This window comes from Chiloscyllium plagiosum, unplaced genomic scaffold (assembly GCF_037043375.1).
Source record: "Chiloscyllium plagiosum isolate Xiang-an unplaced genomic scaffold, Cpla_swu_hap1 HiC_scaffold_17, whole genome shotgun sequence".
Classification (NCBI taxonomy): Eukaryota; Metazoa; Chordata; class Chondrichthyes; order Orectolobiformes; family Hemiscylliidae; genus Chiloscyllium; species Chiloscyllium plagiosum.
Window position 1 is genome coordinate 80544243 of NW_028270155.1, and position 15720 is coordinate 80559962.

The following is a 15720-nucleotide window of genomic DNA, read 5'->3' on the forward strand; positions in this document are numbered from 1 at the left end:
CAGGTTTGACGGGTAATTGAATATAAAAATTCTATTTAATTTGAGAGACACATTTAGGAGGATCAAACCCCTCAGCTGGTCTCTCCTTTTCCACCCAGCTCCTGTTAAAATCTCTATTAATCTCTATTCCCTCTTTTAGGTCATCAATAGTCCAGTAAGCTCACCAGGCAACACATCACTGGAATGTCTCTATCTTGTAAGGTCTTCTCTTTGACTTGTTCTGGATGTGCTTCATGCTGTGACACTCAGCTGGGAAGGAATCTTTCTCGCTAAAATGATTGGTTCACACTGTCTTCATGGTTCCTCTGTTTTTATGTGGCCTTGCTTCACTTTTAAAACTAATGTACTCGTTTTCGGTCCTGATTCTCATTGCACCAAGTCCCTGATCAATGTTTCTTCCTGAGCCCAACTGAATTGCCTTTCTTAGTGTTCAGTCATCCTTTGACTTTGAGTGGTCAGACAATGTTTCACCCAAGATATTCAAGACAAATGTCTAGTTCTGAAGAAATTCACTGGAACTTGAAACATTTCTCTGCATATACTGTCAGACCTGTTGAGTTTCTCCAGCAATTTTTCTCTTTGTTTTAGATTTCTAGCATCCACAATTCTTTGTTTTATCATTCAACCATCTGCTTGATTGAGACCCTACAACCTGATGTAATGGCAGAGGCTTCCATCTTGTTGCTGCCATTAATATCATTGCTCTTGTTATGCTGCTGAGGGCTGTTTCCAGAGTCAGAGAGTCAAATGAGACAGACAGGGGTTGCAAGGTCCAAAAAGCGGCTCACCTTTATCAATATTCGACAAATGTCATCCTGAGAAGAAACCAGATGGGCTTGAGAATTGGCGATTTGAAGGAACAATCTCATTTGGTTGGTCAGCTTGTGAGGACAATAGCCTCAAAACTCTGCCCTCAATCCCAAACTGTCTGGTCTTGCCTGGTAGTGGTGTTCTCTTCAACTAGGTGAACACAAACCTTCAGATCATCAGGTGAGCTGCCTTCATGTGAATGGAAGAAACATGTGCATTTAATGGTACCTGACACCACTGTGGAACCTTCCTACACACCTCATTCACAGAACAATTCATCCACTTCTGAAGCGGAGTAACTGCTGTAATGTTTGAAATATGGCAGCCAACTTGTGCACGGCTAGTTCCCAAAAAGATGACCCTGACCACCTAACCTGTAACTGCTTGAGTGTTAGATATTTACCAAGACAAAAGGGAGAACTTCCCTGTTCTAGAGCCATTAGAAAGAGGAACTTGGAATAGACATACTGCCTTTGTGCTTGATCTGCCTTTTAACACAATCTAATGTTCCATCACATATTGACTGCCAAACTGACCCTCATCCTGATCCCCACCTCCACCTAAACTCTGACTCTCACATTTATCCTTATCCTCAGTTTGACCCTCTTGCTAACCTTGTTCCTCAACCTGGCCTTCACCCAGACCCTTGCACTCTGTCCTATGGGATGGGGCTGATGTTTGGGGTCAGTGGGCTTGGATCTCTGAGGTGAGGTTTGTTTGCGTTCAGACTGGATCTCCGAGGTTCTGAGGATCCTGTGCCCAGATTGCAGGGAAACCTGTCGTTGGATTCCAGGGGATCCTGTGCCATGATTCTTAGAAGATCAGGAAAATGCTCAGTGCTCTTTCTCCTTTCAGATCTACCGACGGTGTTGGCTCATCTTCAAAACATCGTCCAGCAAAGGACCCCGAAGGTTAGAGAAATATCCCGATGAGAAAGCAGCCAATCTCAAAGCAAGTCCCAAGGTAAAAGCCAGGGTGACCTCATAATCCTTACCCTGTCTCATTCTCACTCTCTGTCTCTCGCTCTCATTCTCTCTCTCTCTCATTCCCTCTCAACTTCTGTCTCCCTTTGTCACTCTCTGTGTCTCTCTCTTTTGAGTATAAAAGTTGGCAAGTCATGATGCAGCTGTATAAGACTTTAGTTAGACCACATTTGGGGTATTGTGGGCAGTTCTGGTCACCACACTGCAGGAAAGATGTGGAGGCTTTGGACACAGTGCAAAATAGATTTACCAGGATGTCATCTTGGTGGAGCGTGTTAGCTATAAGGAAAAGTTGGGCAAACTTGCATTGTTTTTGCTAGCATGTCCTATTTTGCTGGAGGTATATAAAATTATGAGAGGTGCTGATAGTCGGAGTCTTTATCCCAGGGTAGAAATGTCAGGTACTGGGGAGCATAAGCTTAAGATGAGAGGGGAAAAGTTTAAGGGAGATGTGAGAGGAAAGTATTTTACACAGAGTGGGGAAGATACCTGGAAGACACTGCCAGAGGAGTTGGTAAAAGCAGAGATGATAGCAATGTTTAAGAGGCATTTAGATACATGAATAGGCAGGGAATAGAGGGATACATGTGCAATCAGATGGGATTAGTTCAGAATGGCCTCATGGTCGGCCTGTTCCTGTGCTGTACTGTTCTATGTTCTATGTACTATGTACCTCGTCTTCCTCTGTGACTCTCATCATGCCATTTAAGGTGACTGAATGTTTATTGCTATTCAGCCTGTTTTGATCGGACTGATTCTTCATATGTAAGTGTGCGTATGTGTCTAAATCTGTATGGGATTGTGTATGTGAGAGAGTACGTTGGTGGGTGAGAATGTGTGTGTGCATAGGGGTCTGAGTCAATAAAATGTAGAGCTGCAAAAATCATAGCTGGTCAAGCAGCATCAGACGAGCAGGAGAGTCAACGTGTGTGGGTGTGTGTGTGAGGGTGAATGTATCATTGTGTGTGGGGGATGGAAGGTATGTGAGGGTGAATTTGAGTGTACAAGAGAATGTTTGTGTGTCTGGCTCACTCCACAATCCCCTGAGAGTGGCAACACAAATGAATAAGGTGGGCAAGAAGGCGTTTGGCATGCTGCCTTCATTGGTCAGGGCATCGAGTATAAACGTTGGCAGGTCATGTTGCAGTTGTATCAAGCATTAGTTGGGTCACATTTGGAATATTGCATACAGTTCTGCTCACCACGTTATTAAAAGGATATGGAGACTTTGGAGAGGGTACAGAGTTTAGCAGGATGTTGCCTAGTTCAGAGGGTGTGAGTGAGTGTATATGAACATCAGAGACTGTGAAACAGAGTGATAGTGATTGTTTGAGTGTGTGTGAGAGAGCGTGAACGTATGAGAGAGAATGTGTTGTGTCAGCACATTTGAGTGCATGTGAGAACCCTAACTGAAGACAGCAGGGCAGTAAATGTTATCGACATGTACATTAGCAAGGTCTTTGGCGGGGTCCCTCACACAAAAGGTGAAGAGACATGTACTCCAGAACTTGTCACAGCCCAAGCCAAGCTCTTCCAGTACAGTTACAACACTGGCATCTACCCGACAATGTGGAGAAATTGCCCAGCAGGTATGTCCTGTATTCAAAAAGCAGGACAAATCTAACCTGGCCAATTACCACCCAATCAGTCTACTCTCCATCATCAGTAAAGTGATGGAAGGGATCAAGCAACACCTACTCAGCAACAGCCTGCTGAGTAACGCCTAGTTTGGGTTTCACCAGGGTCACTCAGCTCCTGATCTCATTACAGCCTTGGTTTAAACATCGGCAAAAGAGCTCAATTCCAGAGGGGAGGTGAGAGTGACAACCCTTGATATCAAGGCCACATTTGACTGAGTATGGCATCATGGAGCCCTGGCCAAACTGGAATCAATGGATATTGGGGGCAAACTCTCTGCTGGTCAAAGTCACACCTGGCACAAAGGATTTTGGTTGGGGAGGGTCAGTCATCTCAGCTCCAGGACATCACTGCTGGAGTCCCTCAGGGTAGTGTCCTAGGCCCAATAATCTTCAGCTGCTCAGATACTGAAGCACTCCATGCTCAAATGCAACAAGATCTGGACAGTATCCAGGCTTGGGCTGACAAGTGTAAGTAACATTCATGACACACAATGCCAGATAATGACCATCACCAATAAGAGACACGAACCACCACTTCTTGACATTCAATGGTATTACCATCACTGAATCCCTCACTGTCAACATCCTTGGGGTTGCCATTGGCCAGAAATTCCACTGGACTCACCACATAAACACTGTGGCTACAAGACCAGGTCTGTGACTAGGGACACGGTGGCGGGTAACTCACCTCCTGACACCCCAAAGTCTATCCACCATCTCCCAAGACACAAGTCAGGAGTCTGATGGAGTATTCCCCACTTGCCTGGATGGGGCCAGCTCCAACACTCAAGAAGTTTGACACCATCCAGGACAAAGCAACCTGCTTGATTATACAAACATTCAATCCCTCCACCACCGGCGCTTGGTAGCAGCAGTGTGCACTATCTACAAGATGTACTGCAGAAATTCACGCAAGATCCTTAGACAACACCTTCCAAACCCACGACCACTTCCACCTAGAAGGACAAGGGCAGCAGGTACTCGGGAACACCATCACTTGCAAGTTCCCCTTCAAACAACCCCACCCTGACTTGGAAATATACTGCCATTCTTTCACAGTCATTGGGTCAAAGTCCTGGAATTCCCTCCATACCAGCATTGTGGGTCAACCCAAGCAAGTGTACTGCGGCGATTCAAGAAGGCAGCTCACCACCAACTTCTCAAGGGCAAGGAGGGATGGGCTATCAATGCTGGCCAGCCAGCGAGGTCCAAATCCCACAAATGAATAAAGCAGCTGCTGAGATGGATACAGAACTGGCCAGAGAGTAATGGTGGAAGGGTGTTCTTCTAACCAGAGATCCATAACCAGAGGTGTTCTCCAGAGGATCAGTGCTGTGACCCTGGCTGAAACGATAGGAAAATAATGTGGATGACCTGATTAGTAAGTTTGCGGACGACACAAAGATTTGAGGAACTCTGGATAGTGAAGAGGAATGACAGAGGATATAGACAGAGTGCAGATAGGCTAGAAACTTGGACAGAGAAATGGCAGATGGATTTAAATCTGAGCAAATGTGGGGTGTTGCATTTTGGGAGATCTAATTCAGGTGGAAAGAATGGCAGAACCCTTGGCAGCATCAACATGCAGAGGGATCTCGACATACAGGTCCACAGTTCCCTGGAAGTGACAATGTAAGTGGATAAGGTGGTCAGGAAGCCAGATGGCATATTTTCTTTCTTTGGACAGGACATGGAGTTTAAAAATTGTCAAGTCATGTTACAGCTGACACAACTTTAGTTGGGCCACATTTGGAATGTAGTGTACAATTTTGATTGCCACATACCAGAAGGATATGGAGGCTTTGGAGAGGGTACAGGGTTTTCCAGGATGATTACTTGTATGGAGGATGTTGGCTATGAGGAGAGATTGGACAAACTTGGTTTGTTTTCACTTGAAAGTCTAAGGATAAGGTGCGACCTGATTGAAGTTTGCAAAATATTGAGAGGCATCAATGGAGTGGCTAGTTGGGGGCTTTTTTCCAAGATAGAAATGTCAATTATTAAGGGACATAGGTTTAAGGTAAAAGGGGGTAAGTTTAAAGGAAATGTGAGAGGCAGGTTTTTTTGCACAGAGCATGGGTGAATGCATTACCAGGGGAGATGGTTTTAAAAGCAATGTTTAAGCAGCATCTTGACAGATATATGAATAGACAGGGAGCAGAGGGATATGGGCCATGTACAGACAACAGGTTTTTAGTTTAGAAAGGGATGATGTGTCAGCACAGTCTTGGTGGGTTGAAGGGCCTGTTCCTGTACTGTACTGTCATTGTTTGTTCTTTCACAATCTTTCATACTCAGTATAACAGTCTCTCATATTTGGCACAGTGATTGAGTGGTTAGCACTGCTGCCTCACAGTGCCAGAGACCCGGGTTCGATTCCACCCTCAGGCAACTGTCTATGTGGAGTTTGTACATTCTCCCCTTGGCTGCCTGGGTTTTCTCTGGGTGCTCCAGTTTCCTCCCACAGTCCAAAGATATGCAGGTCAGGTGAATTGGCTGTGCTAAATTATCGATAGTGTTCAGGGATGTGTAGGTTAGGTGGATTAGCCATGGGAATTGCAGGGTTATGGGATAGAGGGGTGGATTTGGTGGGGATACTCTTTGGAGGATCAGTGCAGACTTGGTGGGCCGAATGGCCTACTTCCACAGTGTAGGGTTTCTATTATTCTCTCACATTGTCTCAAACTATCTTTCACGTACTTGCACACTCTCTCTCACATTCTCTTACACTTTCCTATAATCTTTCATATTCTCTCACTTCCACTTTCTCACCACCTCTCTCTCACTCTGTCTCTCACATTCACTCACAATCTCTCACACTCTCCTTCAAGCTCTCTCTTTCTCTGTCTCATTTTTTCTTTTACATTCACACACACTCTCAATTTCTCTCTCACACTCACACTTTTCAACATTCTCACCCTCTCACGTTCGCTCACTGTCTTACAATCTTTCACACACAATCTTTCAGACACTCTCTGTCTTTCACACACTTTCAGTCTTTCACATTCTCTTTTACACGTTTTCTCACTCGGTTTCTTTCATGCTCTCAAGCACTTTCTCACATTCTCTCACAAACTCTTTCGCACTCTCTTTTATGCTTTCACACACTCTTACTCTCTCTCACAATTGCTTCCATGCGCTCACGCGCACGCCTTCCACACTTTCACACTTTTTTTCACGCTTTCAACCACTCTCTCTCTCACTCTCACAATCTCTTTCACCCTTTCACAATGTCTCCACAATAAACTGCAATGAAGAAGTGGGATTGTAATTGGATAATGCAAAAATAAAGCAGCCCATTGAGGCACTGTAACTGAACAGAAAACTGGGGATCAAGTCAAAATATCATAGTGGAGAAGGTAATGCATCCCAGCTCCATCATTATGTAAACATCAGGCATGTCTTCATGGACTTTATACAATGAACCTATTAATCCCCAACACCTGCTGGCCTTGTTTCCTTTAATCCTTTGGTGTTTAGCTTGTGGATCCAGTCTCACATCAGTCGGGTCTCTCTGAAATGCCCTCTAAAAGCGATAGTGAATGTATTAGTAATGATGGTCTGATCTTTCTTTGGTTTCAGGAGTTTAAACTGCCTAATTCAGCCTTCCAAAAAATAGGGAGAGAGACAAAAGGGAGAGAAACTGCTGCCCAATTAACCTCTCAACTTTGGTTGAGGAATCTGTTTTGAGGCAGTCTCAATCATTACAAAGGCATCGCATGATTATAACAAGTCAACGTGGTCTTAAGATAGATAAATAAAATGTTGGCAGTATCTGTGGAGAGAGAAAAACACGGTTAATATTTTGAGTCCAATGACTCTTCTTCAGAGCTGTCATTTCCTGTCATTTATTGCAAAGAAAATGGAATGTAAAAGCAGGGATTTGAATTGCAGATTTACAACTGGAGTATTATGTACAGTACTGGCCTCCTCTTGTTTAAAAAAATAAATGATATATTTGCATTGGAAGGGACTCAGAAAAGGTTCACTTTCCTGATATTGATGATGATAGTTTGCATTATGGGAAACTGCTGAACAGGTTAGGCCTGCACCAGTTGAACAGATTAGGCCTGCACCTGTTGAACAGATTAGGCCTGCACCAGTTGAACAGGTTAGGCCTGCACCAGTTGAACAGGTTAGGCCTGCACCATTTGAACAGGTTAGGCCTGCACCAGTTGAACAGGTTAGGCCTGCACCAGTTGCAGTTTAGAAGAACGAGCGGAATCTCATTGAAACATTGGAAATCCTGAGGAAGTGAGGCTGGATACTGGGGAGATGTCTCCTCTTAGGAAGGACACAAGATCAAGAGAACAAAGTTTAAAATTTAGGCATCTTCCCATTTTAACCAGAGATGAGGAATTCCTTCTCTCTGAGGGTTGTGAATGTTTGGAATTCAATTCCCTCGGAGCATTGGGGTGTTGGGTCATTGAATTGGGTCACAGATTTTAGACTGATAAGGGAGTCAATGATTATAAGGGACAGACAGGAAAGCAGAGATGAGACAACAGCCAGACCATTGAGATCCTATTGAATAGCAGAACAGGCTTGAAGGGACGAATGGCCCACTCTTGCCGTAATCCCCTATGTTCCTCATTTAGCAGCGAACATGAAAGCAGCAGTCTCCACTGCCTGGGCATTGTTTTTGAATGGAATAGAATCAAATCCCTACAGCATGGAAACAGGCCCTTCAGCCCTACAAATTCACACCAACCCTCTGAAGAGTATCCCACCTAAATCCCACCCCTTTACTCTGCATTTACCTACACATCCTTGAACACTAAGGGCAATTTAGCATGGCCAACTCACCTAACCTGCACATCTTTGGACTGTGAGAGGAAACTGGAGCACCCAGAGGAAACCCACGCAGACACAAGGAGAATGTGCGAACTCCATGCAGTCACCCAAGGCTGGAATCGAACCTGGGACCCTGGTGGTGTGAGGCCGCAGTGTGAACCACTGAGCCACCGTGCTGCCGGTTTGATTGTTTGTTGATTTAATGCCAACACTACTACCTGATGCAGCTCGGTTCCTGGGTTACCACCTGAGCCCGGTGTCATGGTGCCTTGCACTGGGTTCCAGATACCAACCGTGAAGTAATAATTCACTTTTCCTGAGGTCATTATGAATTTCTTTCTGTACTATTCCAGTTGCTGACAATGCCAACTCTCTCTCTCTCTGTCTCTGTTGTTTTTCTTTTCCCTCTCGGTTTGTTCACACTCTGTCTGACTCTCACTCTGTCACTTCTCTGTCTTACACTCTGTCTGTTATTCTCTTCCTCTCACTCTGGATCTACCTTTGCATGACTTCCTTTGTCAGTTGATATCTGCTTCTCTCTAAGTCTGCCACACTCTGTTTCTCTTCGCCTCTCTCTCTTTCTCCCTACTCCATTTCGCTCTCTCTCTTTCTCACTGTGTCCTTCTCTCTCACTCATCTGTTATTCCCTGTCTTCCTCCTTCTCTCTCTATCTATCTTTCTGTCTAGCTGTGTGTGTCTCTCTCTCTCTCTCTCACTCTCACTCTCACTCACTGACTCTGTGTGATGTTCTCTCATGCCCAGGTGACTGAGATCAGTAATGTTAAAAACGTTACCCGCTTACCGAAGGACACTAAACGCCAGGCTGTAGCCCTCATATTCAGCGATGACACGTCCCGCACCTTTACCTGTGACTCAGGTATGACACAGGCACACTGTCAGTGCATCACACGTAAACTGTGAATGTGACACAAACACAGTGTGTGGGTATGACACGCGTATGCTGTGAGTATGATCCAGGTACACTGAGGACGACACAAGTTACTGCAACGTTATCTAGCAACGTTGTGCATGCAACATAGTTAAACTGTGACAATTGCACAGATATACTGTAAGTATGACAGAGGCACATTGATCCCGACACACAGCTCGGACAGGTCAGAGGAGCTAAGTCACAAAATATACAACCTTAACTGAGTTAAACAGAGTAAACATTAGGGCATTGTGTGTGTGGGGTCCCATACCCCAGTGAGAGTCACCGTGTGTGTGGGACACTATACCCCAGTGAGGGTCAGTGTGTGTGGGGGGCCTGTACTCCAGAGAGAGTCAGTGTATGTGTGGGATCCCGTACCCCAGAGAGAGTCACTGTGTGTGTGGGATCCCGTACCCCAGTGAGAGTCACCGTGTGTGTGGGACACTATACCCCAGTGTGAGTCACTGTGTGTGCGGGATCCTGTACCCCAGTGTGAGTCACTGTGTGTGTGGGATCCCGTACCCCAGTGAGAGTCACCGTGTGTGTGGGACACTATACCCCAGAGAGAGTCACTGTGTGTGCGGGATCCCGTACCCCAGTGTGAGTCACTGTGTGTGTGGGATCCCGTACCCCAGTGTGAGTCACTGTGTGTGTGGGATCCCGTACCCCAGAGAGAGTCACTGTGTGTGTGGGGCCCGTACCCCAGAGAGAGTCACTGTGTGTGTGGGATCCCGTACCCCAGAGAGAGTCACTGTGTGTGTGGGATCCCGTACCCCAGTGTGAGTCACTGTGTGTGTGGGATCCCGTACCCCAGAGAGAGTCACTGTGTGTGTGGGATCCCGTACCCCAGTGTGAGTCACTGTGTGTGTGGGATCCCGTACCCCAGTGTGAGTCACTGTGTGTGTGGGATCCCGTACCCCAGTGTGAGTCACTGTGTGTGTGGGATCCCGTACCCCAGTGAGAGTCACCGTGTGTGTGGGATCCCGTACCCCAGTGTGAGTCACTGTGTGTGTGGGACACTATACCCCAGTGAGGGTCAGTGTGTGTGGGGGGCCTGTACTCCAGAGAGAGTCAGTGTATGTGTGGGATCCCGTACCCCAGTGTGAGTCACTGTGTGTGTGGGACACTATACCCCAGAGAGAGTCACTGTGTGTGTGGGATCCCGTACCCCAGTGTGAGTCACCGTGTGTGTGGGATCCCGTACCCCAGTGTGAGTCACTGTGTGTGTGGGACACTATACCCCAGTGTGAGTCACTGTGTGTGTGGGATCCCGTACCCCAGTGAGAGTCACCGTGTGTGTGGGATCCCGTACCCCAGTGTGAGTCACTGTGTGTGTGGGACACTATACCCCAGTGAGAGTCACTGTGTGTGTGGGACACTATACCCCAGTGAGAGTCACTGTGTGTGTGGGATCCCGTACCCCAGTGAGAGTCACCGTGTGTGTGGGACACTATACCCCAGAGAGAGTCACTGTGTGTGTGGGATCCCGTACCCCAGTGAGAGTCACTGTGTGTGTGGGATCCCGTACCCCAGTGTGAGTCACTGTGTGTGTGGGACACTATACCCCAGAGAGAGTCACTGTGTGTGTGGGATCCCGTACCCCAGTGAGAGTCACCGTGTGTGTGGGACACTATACCCCAGAGAGAGTCACTGTGTGTGTGGGATCCCGTACCCCAGTGAGAGTCACTGTGTGTGTGGGATCCCGTACCCCAGTGAGAGTCACCGTGTGTGTGGGATCCCGTACCCCAGTGTGAGTCACTGTGTGTGTGGGACACTATACCCCAGTGTGAGTCACTGTGTGTGTGGGATCCCGTACCCCAGAGAGAGTCACTGTGTGTGTGGGATCCCGTACCCCAGTGTGAGTCACTGTGTGTGTGGGATCCCGTACCCCAGTGTGAGTCACTGTGTGTGTGGGATCCCGTACCCCAGTGTGAGTCACTGTGTGTGTGGGATCCCGTACCCCAGTGTGAGTCACTGTGTGTGTGGGATCCCGTACCCCAGTGAGAGTCACCGTGTGTGTGGGACACTATACCCCAGAGAGAGTCACTGTGTGTGCGGGATCCTGTACCCCAGTGTGAGTCACTGTGTGTGTGGGATCCCGTACCCCAGAGAGAGTCACTGTGTGTGTGGGGCCCGTACCCCAGAGAGAGTCACTGTGTGTGTGGGATCCCGTACCCCAGTGTGAGTCACTGTGTGTGTGGGATCCCATACCCCAGAGAGAGTCACTGTGTGTGTGGGACCCTGTACCCCAGTGAGAGTCAGTGTGTGTGTGGGATCCCGTACCCCAGAGAGAGTCACTGTGTGTGTGGGATCCCGTACCCCAGTGAGAGTCACTGTGTGTGTGGGATCCCGTACCCCAGTGTGAGTCACTGTGTGTGTGGGGCCCGTACCCCAGAGAGAGTCACTGTGTGTGTGGGGCCCGTACCCCAGAGAGAGTCACTGTGTGTGTGGGATCCCGTACCCCAGTGAGAGTCACTGTGTGTGTGGGATCCCGTACCCCAGAGAGAGTCACTGTGTGTGTGGGATCCCGTACCCCAGTGTGAGTCACTGTGTGTGTGGGGCCCGTACCCCAGAGAGAGTCACTGTGTGTGTGGGATCCCGTACCCCAGTGTGAGTCACTGTGTGTGCGGGATCCCGTACCCCAGTGTGAGTCACTGTGTGTGTGGGACACTATACCCCAGAGAGAGTCACTGTGTGTGCGGGATCCTGTACCCCAGTGTGAGTCACTGTGTGTGTGGGGCCCGTACCCCAGTGAGAGTCACTGTGTGTGTGGGATCCCGTACCCCAGTGAGAGTCACTGTGTGTGTGGGATCCCGTACCCCAGTGTGAGTCACTGTGTGTGTGGGATCCCGTACCCCAGTGTGAGTCACTGTGTGTGTGGGATCCCGTACCCCAGAGAGAGTCACTGTGTGTGTGGGATCCCGTACCCCAGTGTGAGTCACTGTGTGTGTGGGACACTATACCCCAGAGAGAGTCACTGTGTGTGTGGGGCCTGTACCCCAGAGAGAGTCACTGTGTGTGTGGGATCCCGTACCCCAGTGTGAGTCACTGTGTGTGTGGGGCCCGTACCCCAGAGAGAGTCACTGTGTGTGTGGGGCCTGTACCCCAGTGTGAGTCACTGTGTGTGTGGGATCCCGTACCCCAGTGTGAGTCACTGTGTGTGTGGGATCCCGTACCCCAGTGTGAGTCACTGTGTGTGTGGGATTCCGTACCCCAGAGAGAGTCACTGTGTGTGTGGGGCCTGTACCCCAGTGTGAGTCACTGTGTGTGTGGGGCCCGTACCCCAGAGAGAGTCACTGTGTGTGTGGGATCCCGTACCCCAGTGTGAGTCACTGTGTGTGTGGGATCCCGTACCCCAGTGTGAGTCACTGTGTGTGTGGGATCCCGTACCCCAGTGTGAGTCACTGTGTGTGTGGGATCCCGTACCCCAGTGTGAGTCACTGTTTGTGTGGGATCCCGTACCCCAGTGTGAGTCACTGTGTGTGTGGGATCCCGTACCCCAGTGTGAGTCACTGTTTGTGTGGGATCCCGTACCCCAGTGTGAGTCACTGTGTGTGTGGGATCCCGTACCCCAGTGTGAGTCACTGTGTGTGTGGGACACTATACCCCAGAGAGAGTCACTGTGTGTGTGGGACACTATACCCCCGTGTGAGTCACTGTGTGTGTGGGGCCTGTACCCCAGAGAGAGTCACTGTGTGTGTGGGGCCCGTACCCCAGTGTGAGTCACTGTGTGTGTGGGGCCCGTACCCCAGTGAGAGTCACTGTGTGTGTGGGATCCTGTACCCCAGCATGAGTCAGTGTATTTGTAGGACCCATTTTCTCAGTGAGAGTCAGTGTGTGTCTGGGACACCGTACCCCGATGAGAGTCAGTGAGGCTGTGGGACCGGTACCGCAGTAAGAGTCGAGTCTATATGTGGAACATCGTACCCCAGTGAGGAAGTATGTGTGTGTCAGACACAGTACCCCACTAAGAGTCCATGTGTGGGGGGGACACCATACCCCAGTGAGAGGCAGTGTTTGTGTGTAACTTGTAACCAAATGAGAGTCCGTTGTATGGGGGATCCCCAACCCCAGTGAGAGTGTGTGTGTGTGTAAGAGACACCGAACTCCAGTTTGACTCCCATACATTCACTGAGTCTATGTGTGTGCTTGGGACCCGTACCCCACTGAGAGTCAGTGTGTGGTTCGGACACCGTCCCCCAGTGAGAGTCAGTGAGTGTCTGGGATCCCTGTGCTCCAGTGAGAGTCAGTGTGTATGGGAACCCGTATCCCACTGAGTCTGTGTGGGACATTGTACCCCAGTGACAATCAGTGTATGTGTGGTGTCTACATCCCAGTGAGAGTCCGTATTTGTGTGGGACCGGTACCCCGTGAGAGTCAGTCTATATTTGGGACACTGTACCCCAGTGAGAATCTTTGTGTGTGTGAGAATGATAGGCTTTCTAGAAAATTGTTCACCTTCTGGTGTAAGGGTTCCTGAGGGAGGAATCCATGCTCATGTAATATAATTCTGAAAAATGTGGTGCTGGAAAAACACAGCAGGCCAGGCAGCATCCGAGGAGCAGGAGAATCGACGTTTCGGGCATAAGCCCTTCTTCAGGTTTTTCCAGCACCACATTTTTCAACTCTGGTCTCCAGCATCTGCAGTACTTTCTCCTCATGTAAAATTCTGCCCAGAAATGGAACATTTCAGTCGAGTGATTATTGCACCCAAGGTGGCTCGACATCACGAGTGCTGTTGGTGTGAGACATCTTTTTCTCAGGCTTTGGGTGATATTACCAGCAGCTAGATGTCAACACACAGCAATGAGTGTGTGTCAGTGCCTGTGGATTGTACCTCTATGACAATGTACCCTGCAAAGTGGCATTTGTCCTTCTCTTCTTTATGGAGATATGTTTTGTGATTTAATGTTTCGAGAATAGTATAACTGATCATACGATTGCTCACAGAGCTGGAAGCTGAGGAATGGTACAAAATTCTCTCCATCGAATGTCTCGGGGCGAGACTCAACGATATCACCCTGGGCGAGCCAGATCTGCTTGCTGCTGGTGTTATGTGTGAACAAAACGGTGAGAATCTCACCCTGTCAATCAGTCGAAGTGTTATTCGTGTGTGTGTGTGTGTGGGCGCGCGCGCATCTGTGCATGTGTTTGTGCTTGTCTTTATACGTGTACGCCTGTGTCTGTGTGTGTCTGTATGTATCTGTGTGTGTGTCTGTCTGTCTGTATCTGTGTGTGTTTGTGTGTGTGTGTGTGTGTCTGTCTGTATCTGTGTGTGTTTGTGTGTGTGTGTGTGTGTGTGTGTCTGTCTGTCTGTATCTGTGTGTGTGTGTGTGTGTCTGTGTGTGTCTGTATGTATCTGTGTGTGTGTCTGTCTGTCTGTATCTGTGTGTGTGTGTGTGTGTGTGTGTGTGGTTGAATGATCTCTTTATTTTTGGTTATTGGTTGTGGGTGTCACTACCTAAGCCAGCTTTTCATGCTCATTTCTATACAGGCCAAGCATTTATTGCCCATTCTTAATTACTGTTATGGACCAGATCAGACCCCCTCAAAGTACTTTAAGCAGGTAGTTAAGACCCAACCTTTCTCTTATTTTAAAGGGAGATGTGAAGTGCTGTGCGACTGGTCAAACTGCCATGTGTTAAGTTAAACCTCATTGAATGAAACAGTATAGTTAAAATACAAACAAAAGAAAGAGGAATTTAGCATAACGACTATTGGAAAACTAATCAGAGTAATAGATACAGTAGCTATCGCTAATACAATATACGTGCCATAACCACACCACTTAGCAAAAAGGCTAATTCAGACACAGATTCTTACATGCAATTCTCCAATCCAGGAGAAGAAAACATCGAGAGATTTCAGAGAAAGTAGCAGCTAGGAACCATTCACTGAACTTTCCAACTCTTCTAAGACCCCAAACGACTTCTGATACCACAACTAAATAAAAGGTCTGGTCTGTGAGAGCTGGCCACACTAATTCAGTCTGTTTCCATTGTTCAACTGTATAAAAAAACACATGAAGGTCTCACAGTAGTTTAGTTTATTGGTTCTGGTAAACTGCTAGGTGCCTATCTTTTATGACCTTTCTTCAAAAAAGAAACCAAGACAAAATAACCTTTTAAAGTGACAGCATCGTCACATTACCCTGGAGAGGGTGGCACAGTGGCTCAGTGGTTAGCACTACTACATCCCAGCACCAGGGTCCCAGGTTCAATTCCAGCCTCAGGCGACTGCCTGTGTGGAGTTCGCACATTCTCCCTGTGTCTGCATGAGTTTTCTCTAGATGCTCCAGTTTCCTGTCTCAGCCCAAAGATGTGCAGGATAAGTGAATTACCCGTGCTAAAATTGCCCACAGTGTTAGGTGCATTAATCAGAGGGAAGTGGGCATGGGTGGGTTACTCTTCAGAGGGTCAGTGTGGACTGGTTGGGACGAAAGGCCTGTTTTCATGCTGTAGGGAATCTAATCAGAAAGTGGCAGTGAAGTGACTTTTTAAATTGCTGCAGTATTTCAGTGTAGGAATGCTAGGAAAAGATCTGGTCTTGATTGTGAGAAGCT

General features: G+C 48.0%; 1 protein-coding gene across 4 annotated transcripts in view; it reads left to right on the forward strand.

Moving 5' to 3' along the window:
* LOC122558625 (docking protein 4) overlaps nt 1-15720 on the forward strand; it is a 101015-nt gene that overhangs the window by 57573 nt on the left and 27722 nt on the right. For 3 of the 4 annotated variants that reach the window (XM_043707417.2, XM_043707415.2, XM_043707414.2), the window contains 3 exons: nt 1666-1773; nt 8990-9104; nt 14109-14228. In XM_043707417.2, coding sequence (XP_043563352.1) covers nt 1666-1773; nt 8990-9104; nt 14109-14228 — 343 coding nt within the window. The remainder of the gene's footprint in view (nt 1-1665; nt 1774-8989; nt 9105-14108; nt 14229-15720) is intronic. The other variant, XM_043707418.2, reaches the window with a different exon arrangement.